The sequence below is a fragment of the Rhinolophus ferrumequinum genome (assembly GCF_004115265.2).
Source record: "Rhinolophus ferrumequinum isolate MPI-CBG mRhiFer1 chromosome 15 unlocalized genomic scaffold, mRhiFer1_v1.p scaffold_54_arrow_ctg1_1, whole genome shotgun sequence".
Taxonomy (NCBI): domain Eukaryota; kingdom Metazoa; phylum Chordata; class Mammalia; order Chiroptera; family Rhinolophidae; genus Rhinolophus; species Rhinolophus ferrumequinum.
Window position 1 is genome coordinate 4,841,371 of NW_022680357.1, and position 16,077 is coordinate 4,857,447.

The following is a 16,077-nucleotide window of genomic DNA, read 5'->3' on the forward strand; positions in this document are numbered from 1 at the left end:
CCCATGATACCATTATCAAACCCCAGAAAATTAACAATAACTCCCAAATACCATCCAATAGACAGTGTTGAAATTTCCCCAGATGTTTCTAGAACAAAAATGCTATTTCTTATAGCTTTATTGAGATGTACTTCACATACCATAAAATTCATCCATTTAAAGTGTACCGTTCAATAATTACAGCATAGTCACAGAGTTGTGCAACCATCACCACAATCTAATTTTAGGACATTTTCAATAGCCTAAAAGGAGATACTGTCGTCATTAGTAGTCTCTCCCCACCCGTGCACCCCCTTACGCCCCTCTCCTTTTACTCAGCACAGCCTCTTTAAGGTCCATCCATGTTGTAGCATATTTCAGTACTTCATGCTTTTTATGACAATATTTCATTGTATGGATAGACCATGTTTTGTTTATCCATTCATCAGTTGATGGACATTTGGGTTGATTCCACTTTTTGGGTATTATGAGTAATACTGCTACAAGCATTCGTGTACAAGTTTTCTGTAAATACATGTTTTCATTTTTCTTGGGTGTATATCTAAGAGTGGAAGTTCTGGATCAAATGTTGACTCTGTTTAGCCATTGAGGAACTGACAGACTGTTTTCCACAGAGTCTGCCCCATTTTACATCCCCGTCAGCAGGATGTGAGGGTACTAATTTCTCCACATCTTGGTCAACACTTGTTATTACCTGTCTTTTTTATCATAGCCATGCTAGTGGATATGAAGTGATGTCTCATTGTGGTTTTGATTTACATTTCCCTGATGGTTAATGATGTGTTTACTGGCCATTTGGGTATCTTCTTTGGACAAATGGATATTCCAAACCTCTGCCTTTTTAAAATTGGGTTGTCTTTTTATTGTTGAGTTGTAAGAGTCCTTTATATATTCTAGAATCAAGTCTTCCTTAGATATATGACTTGCAAATATTTTCTCCCATTCTGCTTTAATATACCTTTCTGCACAATTGCAATACTTCTCTTTAAAGCAGCTGTCACCTGCCAAAATACAAAAGTGACCAATACAGTCACAAATTCTGGATAGCCAGTGAAACAGAAGTATGACGCAGACCTCTCCAAATGTCATCTAGAAACTTGTCCGGGACCAGATAAGGGCAGAGCCAGCTAGAGGAACCCCAAAAACTGACCTTGATCCCAGGGTGACTTGGGCTTAGTTGGATCTGAGGCAGCTCCATAAACAAACCAGAGGAGTGGACTTTGTACCAAGCTAAGACCTAGGGATGGCTTTGTACCCAGCTCTGTCGTTCTCCAGCCCGGTGGTCTGGATGTGTCACTTAAATTCACCAAGCCTTTTCTCTCCACTGGAAATGGGAAGACCTGCCCTGCTTAACCTCCGTGACTGGTGAAGTGAACACGTGTATATGTGAAAGTATTTTGTTTTCTGGAAAGTGTCATATATGAGGACGAATCGTACGTTAAGTAAAACTGAGCGTCTTGAAATCTCCTGTCAGCAATTCAGATCAAATAGTTGGGCCTGGAATGAGCAGAAGCTGCTGGGATTCAAGGGAGGAGAGGTCCTATTTTCCTGCATGTGGCACTTGCTTACACTGTGGTCACAGTGGAGAATGTCCTGGAAAGGGAGAAGAATTTCTCCAAAGGGCTATTTATGAATAAAATTGATGTCCTAGAGAGAGGCCAAAGCAGATGCACCCCCTTTTTTCTATGGTCCTTACACTACTCCTTACTTTCTTTTTTCACATTGGCTTTTTTAAATTTATTTTTTAATTGTAAAACCTAAAATTTACCATTTAAACCATTTTTTATTGTGGTAAAATATGCATAACCTAAAATTTACCATTTTAACCACTTTAAGTGTACAATTCAGTGGCATTAAGTACATTCACATTGTTGTGCAGCCGTCACCAATATCCATCTCCAGAACTTTTTCACCTTCCCAAACCGAAACTCTGTCCCCATTAAATAACTCCCCATTCCCTTTTCCCCAGCCCCTGGTAACCATCATTTTATTAAGTTGGTGCAAACGTAAATGCGGTTTTTGCAATTGTTTTTAACCTTTTAAACCGCAATTACTTTTGCACCAACCTAATAATTCTGTCTCTATAAAGTCGCCTCTAGGTACCTCATATAAGTGGAATCATACAGTATTTGTCTTTTTGTGGCTGGCTTATTTTACTTAGCACATGTCCTCCAGGTTTATCCATGTTGTAGCACGTGTCAGAATTTCCTTTCTTTTAAGGCTGAATAATATTCCATTGTCCGGATCCCATTTTGTTAACTGTTCTTTGTCAATGGACATTGGAGTGTTTCCATCTTTTGGCTATTGTGAATAATGTGCTCCTTACTTTTTGCAAATACATTAGTTTAAAAAAAAAAAAAAACAATGAAAAGTTTATCAGAGGGCCCAGAGTCTTGTGAGAGTGGCGCCATACTAATGTGTCCCTGGAGTCCCTTCAAGCAGGAACAGGTGCAGAGGTCTAGGGAAGAGCTTGCCCTAAAAGATGGGAGCAGAGGGTTAGGGGCAAAGAGAGAGGCCAGTGTGGTAGAAGGAGGGCATCCCCAACAGGAGCAGCTTTAAGGAGGGCGGAACATCCGAAGATGAAAGTTACAAACTAGGGCTCACCTGGGTCCCACCAGGAGGTGCGAGGACACGGGCATGGGACATGGGTATGTTTGTGTGGTGATGGGGACAGGAGATACCTGTACTGAGGAATCAGCCTTGTCGGGAGAGGGCAGGAGCAGTGTGCTTTCATCATCAGGAGGGAAGGCCTGAGCTGACAGATCTGAGTGACACAGTCTTAGGAAATGGCAGAGCCCAGGAAGTGATACTGCAGAGATCTGTAGTTTATGTGGAGTGTGGGTGTTCAGGCCGAAGACAGTGTTCTGAGGAAGGTTTTATGGCACTTGTTTTACCTTTTGGAAAACTCTAAGAAAGGAGTGTCTGGAGACAGTTCAGCATAACCAAGTGTTTCAGTCTGCTGGGGCTGTTATAACGAAATACCACAGACTCAATGGCTTAGAAACAACAGACATTTATTTCTCACAGTTCTGGAGACTGGAAGTCCAAGAGCAAGGCACCAGAACAGTCCGGTCATGTTCTGATGAGAGCCCTCTTCCGGGTTTATAGCAGGCGCTCTTCTGTCCTCACATGGTGGAAGGGGCGCGAGAGCTCTCTGGGGTCTCTCTCATAAGAAATCTAATCCATTCATCAGGGCCCTACCGTGATGACCTAGGTACCTCCCAAAGACCCCACCTCCTAATACCATCATCTTTGAGGGTTAGGATTTCAATATATGAATTTGGGGGGTGGGGGTCACGCAAACGTTCAGACTGTAGCACCAAGTGTGCATGAACTTTGGCTTTGGACAAATCTAGTTCCAACCCTGGCTCTAGTTTCCCTTTCAAATCTGTTTCTTCAACTCTATACGGTTTCAGTGAGAAGGTCTGACTTATGTACCACCAACATGGTGAGGGCCCGAGCACGCTAAGGCAAGGCTCCACAGAGCAGAAATGCCTCATCCCTCAAGAGGCCTGGTCCCCGCTTCGGGTGGCTCCACAGGTCTGGTCCAGCCTACCTGGAAGTGTAGACCAGTGGGCAAGGCTGCCACCGGCAAGGCTGGCCCACAGCAAAACTCGAAGGGTGATCAAGTCTGCCTCTGACTATCCCACACTTCTCTTTACAAACCTTTTCAAAATCACAGCCTATTCAAAATAAATAACTTAGAAATCGTGGCCTACTGCTAGAAGAAAAACTAAGATTGTCCACACTACCTGTTGCATAGATCCCTCCACCACACCCTGAGAGATGCATCCAAGCTCTTGTTAGAAATTTTCATAGATGGGGAACTTGCCACTTTATAAGGTGCAACATTTCATTCGGGGGCTGTCCTCATTGTTTTAAGTTCTAAGATGCTGGACTTCCAGTCATACAGGCCTTTGCCTCTGGAGCCCTGGTTGCTCCTGTGAATACCTTAGAGAGGCAATGGGCAGGTGCAGGGGACCGGGAATGAGGGAGACCATGTTATAGCCTCTGGAACACCCCACACAAAGGCTTTGTAAAAATCTGTCAGTCTTAATTCCTCTGAATGCAGAGATGGAGCCCACCTGGGAGGTGTGTTTTTCAGTACGAAGTTGAAGTAAAGCATTTGAGGATCCAGACACCTCTGGAGAGTATGCCCCTGCGTGTCTAGTTCTAAGGCATATACCGCACTGAGCAGGATAATTCCCTGGGAATGAGGCTCTGTTTAGAAGAGGACAGTAAGAGTCCTCTCTGATCCAGGATTTGGAGGAACCAGAGGTCATAGATCATACCAGAAGGGAGATATGTGCCCTCAGGGAAGGGATATTGGAGCCAAGGAGAAAGTCCTCTCTGATGGAGAAGTTTGCTCATAGCGAGTAAGGGATGTCCTGAGGCAGGTGGAGGGGACAGGACGTTATATCCCAAAAGACTGTTCACCCTAACTAGCTGATCAGATGAGCATGAAGTGTTTCAGGACCAGAAAGATGAGTTTCTAGGTTGGATTCCCACCCGCAAGTGGCATCTTTTTATCAGGAGGCTTTCCAGTTCTGGGGGATGGGGAGGTCCAGGGCACCCAAGTCAGCACCCATCTTATGGCTTAGGGGACAGCCTCAAAGCAGCTGGGGCTGGACCTCTATAGCATGTAGTTGGGCACCTGTGTCCTCTAATTTCTGGCTGTTTTTCCCTGGAAATAGTACAGGTGAGTAGGAAAAGCTTACTATATATGGGGTCAGAAGTAGACACATTAGCTGAGACTCTTGTAAGGTTTTCATTACAGGCCTCAGCCCACTGCCCTGTGCCCTTTCCAGAAGTCTCCAACCAATAAGCTACAGGTCATTGTGTAGCTCCCAGCTCTCCCCAGAAGGAAATGTGCTCCCTGACCTTCCTGGCCAGGTGAAATTCCTCTCATAGCATGACACGCCTCTCCTGTATAGCACTAAGCACACAGCTGCCATGTCATACTCCCTTATTATTAAAGCATCTCTCTATAGTTCAAAAAAACTGTAAACTTAGGAGGGGTCGAGATCTTCTCTCTACAAAGCTACCAACCGTTAAGACACCCAAATCTGAAACTTACAAGTCATCTCTGACTGCCTGCTCTCTCACCCCACCGAATCGTTCCTTTTGCCGCCCAAATCTGTCTCGAAGCCACCCCTTATTCCTCATTCCTATGACCCCTACTACAGGTCCTCATCTCTGCAGTTATCCCCACAATCCAAGTCACATCGAAACCCTGTCCCTGCCTTCCTGTCCCACCTCCTCACCCCGGGATGGCGCGCGGGGCTGCAGATGGCGGCCAAACCCCCCAAGGAGTGGCGAGCCGAGAGCAGCGTCTCTTCTGCAAGGCTTGGAACTTGCTGGGCAGAGGGGGCCGAGGCACCCGCAGATAAATCAGCTGGTGATGGGCAGGGGCCTTGACAGGAACTACACTGTTCATTCCTCTTTGATTGAGCCATCTAGAGCCCAACCTGAGGAAGCTTTGTCTCCTATTGTTTGTCATAGCTGTCAGTGTGAAGAGGGGCCTGGCCACTGTGGAGCCCTCTGGGAAATGTAGTTTTATCTGGCTCCACATCCAGCGAGTTGCTTGTTGGGGACAGTTGGCCCTAAGCTAAAAAGCTGTACTGGAAGTTCATTCATTAACTTGTTCACTCTTGTAACAAATATTTATTGAATGCCTACTATGCACCAGGCACCATAAGGTGCTGGGGGGGGGGAGGTTGGGGGTTCTATGGTGAACCCAGACGATGTGCATGCTATCTTAGTCCATTTTAGAGGGGGAAACAGACATGAATAAAATCCTTAAACAAATGTAAAACTGCAACAGTAACTACTAAGAAAGAAACTTAAACAGGCATAACCTGATGGGAAGTGACTGGGGAAGGCTGTATTTGACATGGGAAGGTCAAGGCCCTCCAGCTTTCTCCTTCTGCCACAATCACTTGATGGCAGTAATGATTCCTCTGAGAACACTTTACAGCCTCTTCCTTGACCCTTACACAATTTGAGGGAGACTTCATGATTAGTCTCTGGTGTTTGAGAAGACTGAGACTCAGTCATTTACTGGTGTTTGCACAAAACAGGAAGCTAGCGATTTTTCAGCACACCTTCAACAACTTCCATCCTATCTCCTGTTTCCCAACATATCCTACAGTTCAGTCCTATTTTCTACATGTGTAAAATGGTAATAATAATGGTGAAATAATCCAAAAAAAGTGCTTAGCACAGGAGGGCCAGACACATAAGAAACACTTGATTAGTGTTAGCCATTTTGATCACTATTCTCATTACCTCTCCGATTTCTCTACTCGGATTTGTTACTTTTGACACCAACACCCATCTTTCCTTATTCTTCATACAGTATCCTAAGTATCCCTTAAAGAGTTACTTCTTCCGTCACGCTTCATCCATGTGATTTTGGCGGGGCTGACCCCAACCATAGTGCATGAGAACCAGGCCTGGCCAGTCGACTCCATCCTCCTGGCTACAGGAGTTGGTTCATGGATGGGCTCATGAGCCAAATAGGTCAAATGAAATTTAACTTCTAACAGGAATGTGGACCTGCTGACCGAGGCCCTTTTGATCCATGATATTCAAGGTGTCAGCAGTTCCCCCTCATGGAATTTCCTGTGCAGCTTAGCCTTCAAGTGTAGCACCATTCTGCCCATCCTGGGTGCTTGCCCCTCTCACACTGAGAGGAACTTACAGGATGGGACCAGCACAGGCAATGATGTTATCAGGCCAGGTGCCCTCTGGTCCAGTGATGTATGCTACTTTGAACATTCACACTATACTCCCAGAAAGTTCAAGGCAGTAAGATGTAGACTCAACTCGTTCAAGTCTCCTTCTCTGTTGTATTAGCTCAACACAATCCTATTTGAAATAAATATCACATTTACCCCACTTTCTTTAAAACGTGGCTTGTAGCAATTGTGCATCTTTCCTAAATTTTTCCTTTCAAGCCTATAGAGCATCTTAACATTTTTATCCTGAGAACTATTTTAGTCAAGCTTTTTGCTAAATTCCTTGGGGCTTTTCTGGGCCACTGTTACACCTCCTCCCTATTTGTAAGTGACAGCATAGTGCCTATTCCCTTCCCTCCAGTCTTACAGTTATATCCAATAGAGCCATAGAAGTTGTATTCTTTCAGTGCACAATTTTAAGTACTTGCCATGTGCCTGGTCCCTCTCCCCAGACAGACATTAAACTACTATTTACGTAATTAGTACTCAATTACAAGCATGATAAGTGCTATATGGAGGGTAAAATAAAGGAGGTAGAGATGGGGGGATGTTCCAGGTAAAAGGATTTAAGTGGTTTCACAATTCTTGAGGAACTAAAGAGTGTGGTGTATTTGATGAACTGCAAGTGCAGCTAGAAAGAGACAGGATGGAGAGCAGCTGGAGTTGGAGCTGGCAGGGAAGTAACAATTAGGAAGGTCATGGTGAAATTTTTGGACGTTATCATAAGGACAATGGGAAGCCAATGGAAGATGTGAAGTTGGATGGTGACATGATCAGATGTGCTGGCTGTGCTAGCAGAGAACAAGAGTGGTGTGAGAGTGGATGGAGCTATTTCAGTCATCCCAGGAGAGAATTGCCTGATAAGGGTAGACAGTAGAGGCAGAAGCAGTCAGGTTTGAGAGCTATTTTTGAGGTAGAATGCACAGGACTTGACCGAATGGATGAGGACCAGAGGAAGATGGAGTGTGTTGGTAGCATGAGCAATTGTGTGGGTGTGGCACCATATACTGGAGGCAAACAAATCACGGGCTAAAAGCATGAGTTTGGTTTGGGGCATCTGTTTTGATGCCTCAGAGGCATCCAAAGGAAAATCTCTAGTAGGCACTTGAATACTTGTATAGGGATCTAGGGTGGAGGGGAGAGGAGAGACATGGGCTAGATATAAAGTGAAGTTTTTGTAGTCGTGTTAAGTGGCTAAGCTCTCTTGGGGGTGGAGGGGATGTACTCAGGTGAGCCCAGGATACACTCGTAAGTAACAGAAGCATGTTAGCATTCGGCTGTGGACACACAGAAGGCAGACGAGACTGGCGCTGCTTCTAGAGAAGCTACTGCACCCAGGGCAAGTGAGAAGCACAAAGCAACAAGCCTTTCAACAGGCCAGACACACAGGCAGGGCGAGCCCGTAGCTTCGCATTGCCAAAGCGCGGGTCGGGCCGGGAGACAGCACGGGGCTCCTTCTCCCGTCCCTACCGCCGTCAGTGCCTAGAGTCGCGGGGCGGATTCCGGCTGGTCCCCGACAGTCACGCCGGCGTTACCCTCCCGCCGATGCGGAAGGAAAGGCCTGAGGAGCCCATCGGCAAATGGCTCTTGCCCCCGCCGCTCGGCTTCTGTGGAGACCACGTCAGTGGGTGGGTTGGGGGCAGCCCGGCCGAGCGCGCCGATGGGTCCCCACCTCCCACCGAGCCTCGGGTACCTCGGGAGAGCGCAGTGGAGCGGCCCGAAGGGGGAGCCGGAAGTGAGCTCGCGACTTCCGGTTCCCAGCCTTGCGCACCGCTCTAGCGCGTCTCGTGTCGTTGGCATTTCCGCCGGCCAGTGGGGCTGGTGGCCCGGCGCGAACCGCAGAGGTTCTCCGAGGCCGAGCAAAGCTGAAAGCCTCACCCAACATACCTCGACTTCCCATCCTCCTCCACCCAGGCGGCAACCGCTGCTCTTAGTGACCAGGTACCTGGTCCTGTGCCGCCGCCTTGGGGCAAAGACAGGAACAGAACTGAACGTCTCAGCGCTGTCTCCCCGAGTGGCGCTGGCATTTTCTAATGAGTTCCGGGGAGCAAACGACTTTACCTCCATTTTTAAATGGCCCCAAGTCATTTATTCACCCTCTGCAAACCACAATCCCACCAATCTTCAAAATTCACCTCACTGCCACCTAAAACCACTGAAGTGTAGAAAACAGTTCACCTTGTCATCATAAAGCATTTCTGGATGTCAAATTGCACATCAAATAGACATATCACTGCCTAGTAAGAGGTTGCAATTTAGAGCTAAACCTGCTAAAAATACATCAAAAACAGTAAAATCGAAACATTAAACGGACAAACAGTACAAGTGCATACAACATATTTATGAGGTATCAAAAGAAACTAGAGATTGCAGCATTCTTAGGTTTCTATAAGTATAATTATGGCATATCCCCATCCTCCCTAGACTGTTAATGCAAGCAGGGATGTCAAAAAATAAAAGACAAAACACCTGTAATCATATGGGCCTGAAAAGGGTAATGGTCATACTATTATCAGATGAAAAGCTCTTTTCATCTACAAAACTAACATGAATATACACACTTCTAATGTAGCTCATTTAGTTATTTTTTAAACAAATGGTCAAAGCAAAATCACTGTCCTACTGAAATCCTATACGGAAAACAAGTGTAATGGACAATTCAAAATAGACTATTCAGATGAACCATAATCTGTTTTGTACATTTGGTAAATTGGCAGATTACTTTGAGCAAAATCTGCGGTATCAGATTGTATGACGTGCTGCCCTCATCAAAACAATATTAATTATATGGAATCTCAGGAGTCAAAAACTCAAAATAGCATTTACTGTGAAATGTCACTTGTTTTTAGTTTTAACTCTCTGAATTACTGGGTTAGTGATTTTCTATGTTAAATGGGGAGATGTGAATAGACTGTTACCTATTACAACAAAGCTCTAAAAAATTTTGAGTCCAACTCCTTCAAGAATGACAACTAAATTCCATGCTTTCATTACAAAACGTAAACTGTTGACACCTGAATTCTATTGGAATAATGCTGTTTTCATCCATGATAGCTATTACAGACCCTAATATTCTGGTAATCACGTTAAGGAGGTGTTTGATACACATTTTCATCACTGCATCAACAACAAAACCCAAGAAATTTGTTCAAGTCAATTTCTTCAGTACAAAGTTTTCACTCTGAATAGTTTGTCAACATTCATGCTGCAAAAAGGTAGTGAACCAACCATGTATAGCAATAAACTCCTGCATGTAGTTTTTCATGCCTATATTAACTTTATTTATTTATTTATTTATTTATTTTATTAGAGAAAGGAAAACAGGAGTTTACTGGGGAACAATGTATACTTCCAGGACTTTTTTCCAAGTCAAGTTGTTGTCCTTTCAATCTTAGCTGTGGAGGGTGCCGTTCAGCTTCAAGTTGTTGTCCTTTCAGTCTTAGTTGTGCAGAGCACACACAGCTCAGCTCCAGGTCCAGTTGCCATTGCTAGTTGCAGGGGGCGCAGCCCACCCGTCCCTTGCGGGAGTCAAACCAGCAACCTTGTGGTTGAGAGGACGCGCTCCAACCAACTGAGCCATCCAGGAGCTCAGTGGCAGCTCAGCTCAAGGTGCCGTGTTCAATCTTAGTTGCAGGGGGTGCTGCCCACCATCTCTTGTGGGACTTGAGGAATTGAACTGGCAACCTTGTGGTTGAGAGCCCACTGGCCCATATGGGAATCGAACCGGCAGCCTTCTGAGTTAGGAGCACGGAGATCCAACCACCTGAGCCACTGGGCCGACCCCCTATATTAACTTTTATCCAGTATTTGTTCATACTAATATGGTAGGCTGATAATATCTCTGAGTTAATGACAGTCTGTGGAATCTATCTTCATCAGTTGACACAGTAAACAGAAGGGTGAAAAAACCTTCATCATAAAAAAACAGCATGGAGCTCACTGGCAGGCCCTGACCTCTTCCTTCAACTCCTTGGGCTCAGAGCAGTTTGAATTACATCAAGGTTCAGGTGTAAGCACACAATAAGGCAACAACTGAAAATATGCCTCTTTCACAGTAACTGACACTTGGGGTTAAAAATTTTCTTTCTGCCTACCAGTCATTAACAATATTACACTAAAGAGACAATTACACTCATGTCTATATTAATGTTTTTGTAAAAGTGATATTTTTCTAATCTCTTATGGAGATTTGGCATAACCTTCCAAAATCTGGAAAATAAAGAAAAATGTAAAACCTGAAGTTACTTGTGAAGGAAACCTCATCTGGAAAAGTGACTTTCTATATTGAGGCACAGACCAGCATTTTTGGCATAAATTCTCACCTTCCCCCATAATACCTGGCATAAAGGGTAATCGTTCCCAATTTTTAGTATAGATACTGAAAAGCACAAGCTATATTTGCTATATTTACATGACATTTTTCAAATGGGTTTGCTGATGAATAACGAAATTCATTTTCAACCTGAAACTTTTCCCACACATGGTACATGTAAAAAGTTCCTGTGGCTCTTCTGGTGGAATGCAAGCTGTGAGTCCAAAATAAAACTTTTTTCACATGTCTTGCATTTGTGGGACTTTTCCCCTTTATGAATGCTGATGAGAAATAAGGTCAGAGATACAAAGAAAGGTCATTGCACATTCAGGACATTTTAAAAGCTTGAATTTTGAAAACAAAAGCAATTTTTCCCTACAATCACTGCAGTATTTAGAGTGATCCTTGTGGCCCTTCTCGGGAAGGGCAAGATGTGAGAGCTACTGAATCATTTCATGCAGCGAGTGTACTGATCCTGGGTGGCTGATGTGTGCATTTTCTTATGCAAAGCAAGATTTGTTTTCTGACCAAAATATTTACCAGAGTTGGTACATTCATAGGCTTTATTGGTAGCGTGGGTTTCCTGATGCTGTGCTAATCCTGGGTGCCACATAAAACGTCTCCCGCATGTGCCACTTGTGTAGGGTTTCTCCTTTATGTGGACATTCATGTGCCAAGACAGATGTGAGTGCTGGTGGAAGTGTGCTGCACTCAACACACTTACAAGACTTCTTGCTAATATGGATTCTCCTGTGTGTCCTCAGGTTGGCTTTATGATTGAAAATCTTCCCCCAGGCATGACTTTTATACTTTTTCTTTCCCGAATGAGTCTTCTGATGCAAAACAAGGTATGAATTATCACTGAAGCTTTAGTCACATTCAGGACACTTGTATGAATTTCTGGCTTCTTTCCCAGGAAATTGAAGAATTTCGGAAAGTGCTCTGGTTACTAAATATTGGGATAGTTCTATTAATGGGGTGTGGTTTTCAATGGTAACTACTAGGCTTATGAACATTTTCTTGCAAGCAGAAGTTCCACCTGATATTTTCCTTTCAAGGACTCTAACTCCAGTCTCAGAGGATTTTTCTGGGTAACAGACAAGGGGCACAGCAGTGGAGTATTTTTCTAGGGCAAGTTCATCGAGTCCCATAGATTGTAAACTTAACTGCTGATTATTCTCAATCTTCCCTTCCCATCCTGTTGATAAAAATAAAACAAAGCAAAGCATAAACAACACCCTAAAGTGGTACTGGATAAAGAACAGCTAAGGTTGTCACACAGCGGACCAGGAAACTGTAGAAGCTTTATCCTTTAACTCAGACACTGTAAATATACACAATCAGGAGCCAGCAGGCTCTATTGGCTTCTCAAAGGATCTAGTTCTAGGTGAGCCTGTGAAGGGAGGAAGCAGAAAATAGCTACAACTAAGTCAGGGTCCAGTGGGATAGGAACTAAGGGCAATCTTGGTAGACACTGTCTAGAGGTGGGATCTTCCGGTTAGTTCATTTAGGTCTCAAGAGCTTTTCACTGTGTAAGCAGTCTCAAGTGATAGCTGAGCAACTACAATTCGAGGAGGGAGTGGGATTCATATTTATCAAGAAAGAAAGAGAGTAAACGAGTATTTTTCTACCTAGCAGAGAAACACTCTCGTTATTAGAAATCATTTTATTGTCACCAAGAGAATTCTCTAAAATTTCTTTACCTCTCACCAAGGAAAGATTAAGGTAGAGCTGCTACACAAACCACAGGCAAAAAATAACCAGTCTCACTGCTAGGATGGCTGACAAAACTCAGGCCTGCCAAGAAGCATTTCTTTTTAATATTTTCCCAAACATTATTAATTTATAAAGCCAATATAATGTCAATACAAAAGTTGTCTTTCCTTCCAAAGAAACAATCCCATGACTGTCTCAGCTCGCTGCCTGGAAAGGGTTTCTGGGCTGAAGTGCATTGTGTGGGAATCCAAATGGTACCCAGTGGTTTTGCTGATTTGAGGAGACCAAGTTCAGTGATGCCAATGTGGCTAGAATTTGACAGCAAAATATCAGAGATGAGGAAGGTGCCCAGGCACAGAGCTCTGGGCATCTAGATGGGGTCCTCTTAAGACGGGCTAAGTATTAATCTAAAAGTGCATTTGAGGAAACTACCCCAGGGCAGTGAAAAAACCACCAAAAAGGAACAGAAAGAGCAGTCTCCAGAATGCATGAACAGTTCAATAGTTCATGTTCCCACCAGCCAAAGTAAAAAGATTCCCTCATGCACAGGGCTTTGAGTAGTGTCCTCAGAAAGACATTGCCTTAGTAACAGGCCAATCAGCCCTAGATTAAAGGTTGTTCTGAATACACCCTAAGAAAGCAAAGAGCAAGCCTTAAAAGGATCATATCGATCCCAAGTAACTTAAATACACTCCACAATAAAGTCCAAAACTATTTTTAAAAAATACAAAAAAGCCAGCATCCAACAGTATGAAACTCACAATGCCCAGCATCCAATCAAAAATTACCAGGCATGTAAAGAAGCAGAAAAGTATGAACCATAACTGGGAGCAAAATCAAGCAACGGAAATAGACCCAGATGATAAAACTGGTAGAAAGAATGTTAGAATAACTATTGTAAATATACTTCATATGTATGAGATGTTAGAGGAAAACATGAACATGAGGAAGAGAGAAGTGGAAAATATAAAATATGAGTATGGGATAGTTCAAATAATCAGCCCTAGTCAGGGATAAAATGTACTCAGGCATAGAACATTTCTGCATAGAGTTCCCCTAAGGTGAGAAAGGCAGAGCACCTTCTTGACAGTAAATCAATTTCCAAACTTTAGCAAATGATAGTAACCTATACTAATGGGGTTTCACAAGTAAAATTGTAAACTGATGTAACAAATATTTGGGAAGATAATCAGGTACTGCCATGTCTCATGAAAAACCAGTCACTATACTAGACAGGATTTTTGTCTTTTAAAAGTCATCTCATCCTTTGAAAATTGCACTGCCATGCAAGTTCTTATATCCACATAAATCACCCAGGGATAGGTCCCACTGCCCCCCGATACAAACATGTGGATGAGACATCAATTCCTATTCATAGAATTGACCAAAGTTCCAAAATGCAGGAAAAACAATCACCTTACCCATCAAGGCCATATCCTCGAAACACTCCTGTGTGGTGTTTCTGCTGAGTGACCTCTGGCCAGGGTACAGACTCACACTTTCCTCTTGAGAAAAATACACGGTCAGATCCTCAAACAGCATCAGTCCCTGAAACAATGAGAGTCCATCTCAGGACAAGCGGCATGAACCCCACCCCCTCACTCAGTCTAGGAAAGCTGAAAGGAGCCAGAAACATCAGATGCAAGAAAGAAAAGGGCTTGGTGTAAAAGGTTCCTGAGTGCTGCTGGGAATGGTGGTGGGGATTGGGAAGGAGGGACTAAAAATGGACATAATTTTTGAGGCAGTGGTCTCAGGACCAAAATGGTAAGCTGTGGAAGTTTTAGAAGAGAAAAGATGAGGGAACAACTTTTGGGGAACATAAATTATGGATGCTCTAAGGGAAAAGGGACGACTGCACAGTCTAGGAAGAATCATGAAAGGGATAGGGATTCCAGTGTTCTCCCAACACCCTCCCGTTTGCTAGTCCTTCTCCTTCCAGATAACACTCTGCTAAGCTCACTGTAGCATCACATCCAGGCCTATTTCCTTCCCTAAGTTTACCAGTCCTATAAATCAACAGACCTTCAGTGTGATTAACAATCACTTGAGGGGATTGTTCTGTTTATTCAGGTGTGGAATGAAGCCTAGAAATCTGCAATTTGAGCAGCATTCAGGAAAAATACTTCGAGATACTCTGTATCTGGCCCCTGAGAACGGGGCCTTCTCCACTGGGCCCCGTTCCCAGGTGGTGGTTCTGAATTTAAGAATTTCATAAGCCAGTTTTCCTATGTGCCTGGTCTAGGAATGAAGGCATCTTGGTGAAAGGGATATTTGGAGATCAGAGGGCCTCCTGGCATACTTTCTAAATGAGGACCGGCAGAGGCCAGAAAGTAGCGACCGGAACTTGGACCGGGAGAAGGGACCTGGTCTCACCTGAGCCCTGGGTGGTGCGAGCATGGACACCATCTCGGAAAGCAGGAGTGCCTTCTTCAAGACACCACAGGAACTTCGGGACAGAATTGGGAAGAACAAGAAAAATCTTTGGAGGGCCAATTCTGCTGCAAAGCTCCTCCAAGCACCCCCAGGCTCCCTCGCTTTCCCAGCCCCTTTAAGACCTGAAACGATGGCTCCTCTCCCGAACTCTGCCTCGGAAGGGCATACTCCCGTGCCGGCCGGGGCCCCACTTACCACTGGGACTAATGATCTTAGAAAAATCTCCTGCTACCCAGGCAAAAGCAGCAGAAAGTTACCCCAAAAGAGATCCGAGACTGCGAGCTACCGCCCCCTCGAGTCTCACACATTCCCATTCTCTCCAACGTTGGAGTTGCCGGGAAAGCAGCCGGAAGCCGCACGCCCCCTTTCGTTTACGCAACCCTGTCCTGTGATTGGCCAGCGTGACTGCGGAGGGGGCAGGTCTTCTAGTGTGTTTACCAATCAATTCCCTTAACGGCCGACGGATGTCTCACCGTGCATGCTGGGAGGTGTAGTTTTCTTTCTGGTTTTCCAAGCAAGTATTTCCGGTTCCGCTGCCTGGGTCTCCCTGGCGAGTTTCTTGAGGGCTGATCCCATCAAGTGGAGTGTTAGGGTGACTCAAGAGGGACGTAATATTTCAGGAAGAAAGAGATTAAGAGAGGGAGGCTCCGAAACCCGAAGGAAATTAAGAGAGGGAGACTCCGAAACCCGAAAGATTATTGGTAGCGAAACTTGGGTGCGGCCGGGGTAAGGTGAATGAGTGACCAACCAGGAATGCGGGTCCTTGGCTTGAGCGGCCCTCTTGTCTTGGGCTGACTGTGGGTACGTAGAATGTAAAGTGGTGTCTTCTACTTCGACAAAATTCAGATCGTCTTAGGCCGGATTGTAAATCTCCGA

General features: G+C 44.6%; 1 protein-coding gene across 1 annotated transcript; it reads right to left on the bottom strand.

Moving 5' to 3' along the window:
* Positions 1-10,408: 10,408 nt before the first annotated feature.
* Positions 10,409-15,550, bottom strand: ZNF597 (zinc finger protein 597). The gene is given in 8 exon segments (XM_033101033.1): positions 10,409-11,242; positions 11,245-11,333; positions 11,335-11,488; positions 11,491-11,753; positions 11,755-12,250; positions 14,190-14,316; positions 15,142-15,214; positions 15,397-15,550. Coding segments are annotated over 7 exon segments (1,257 nt in total). The 5' UTR covers positions 15,175-15,214; positions 15,397-15,550; the 3' UTR covers positions 10,409-11,147.
* Between the last annotated feature and the right edge of the window lie 527 nt (positions 15,551-16,077).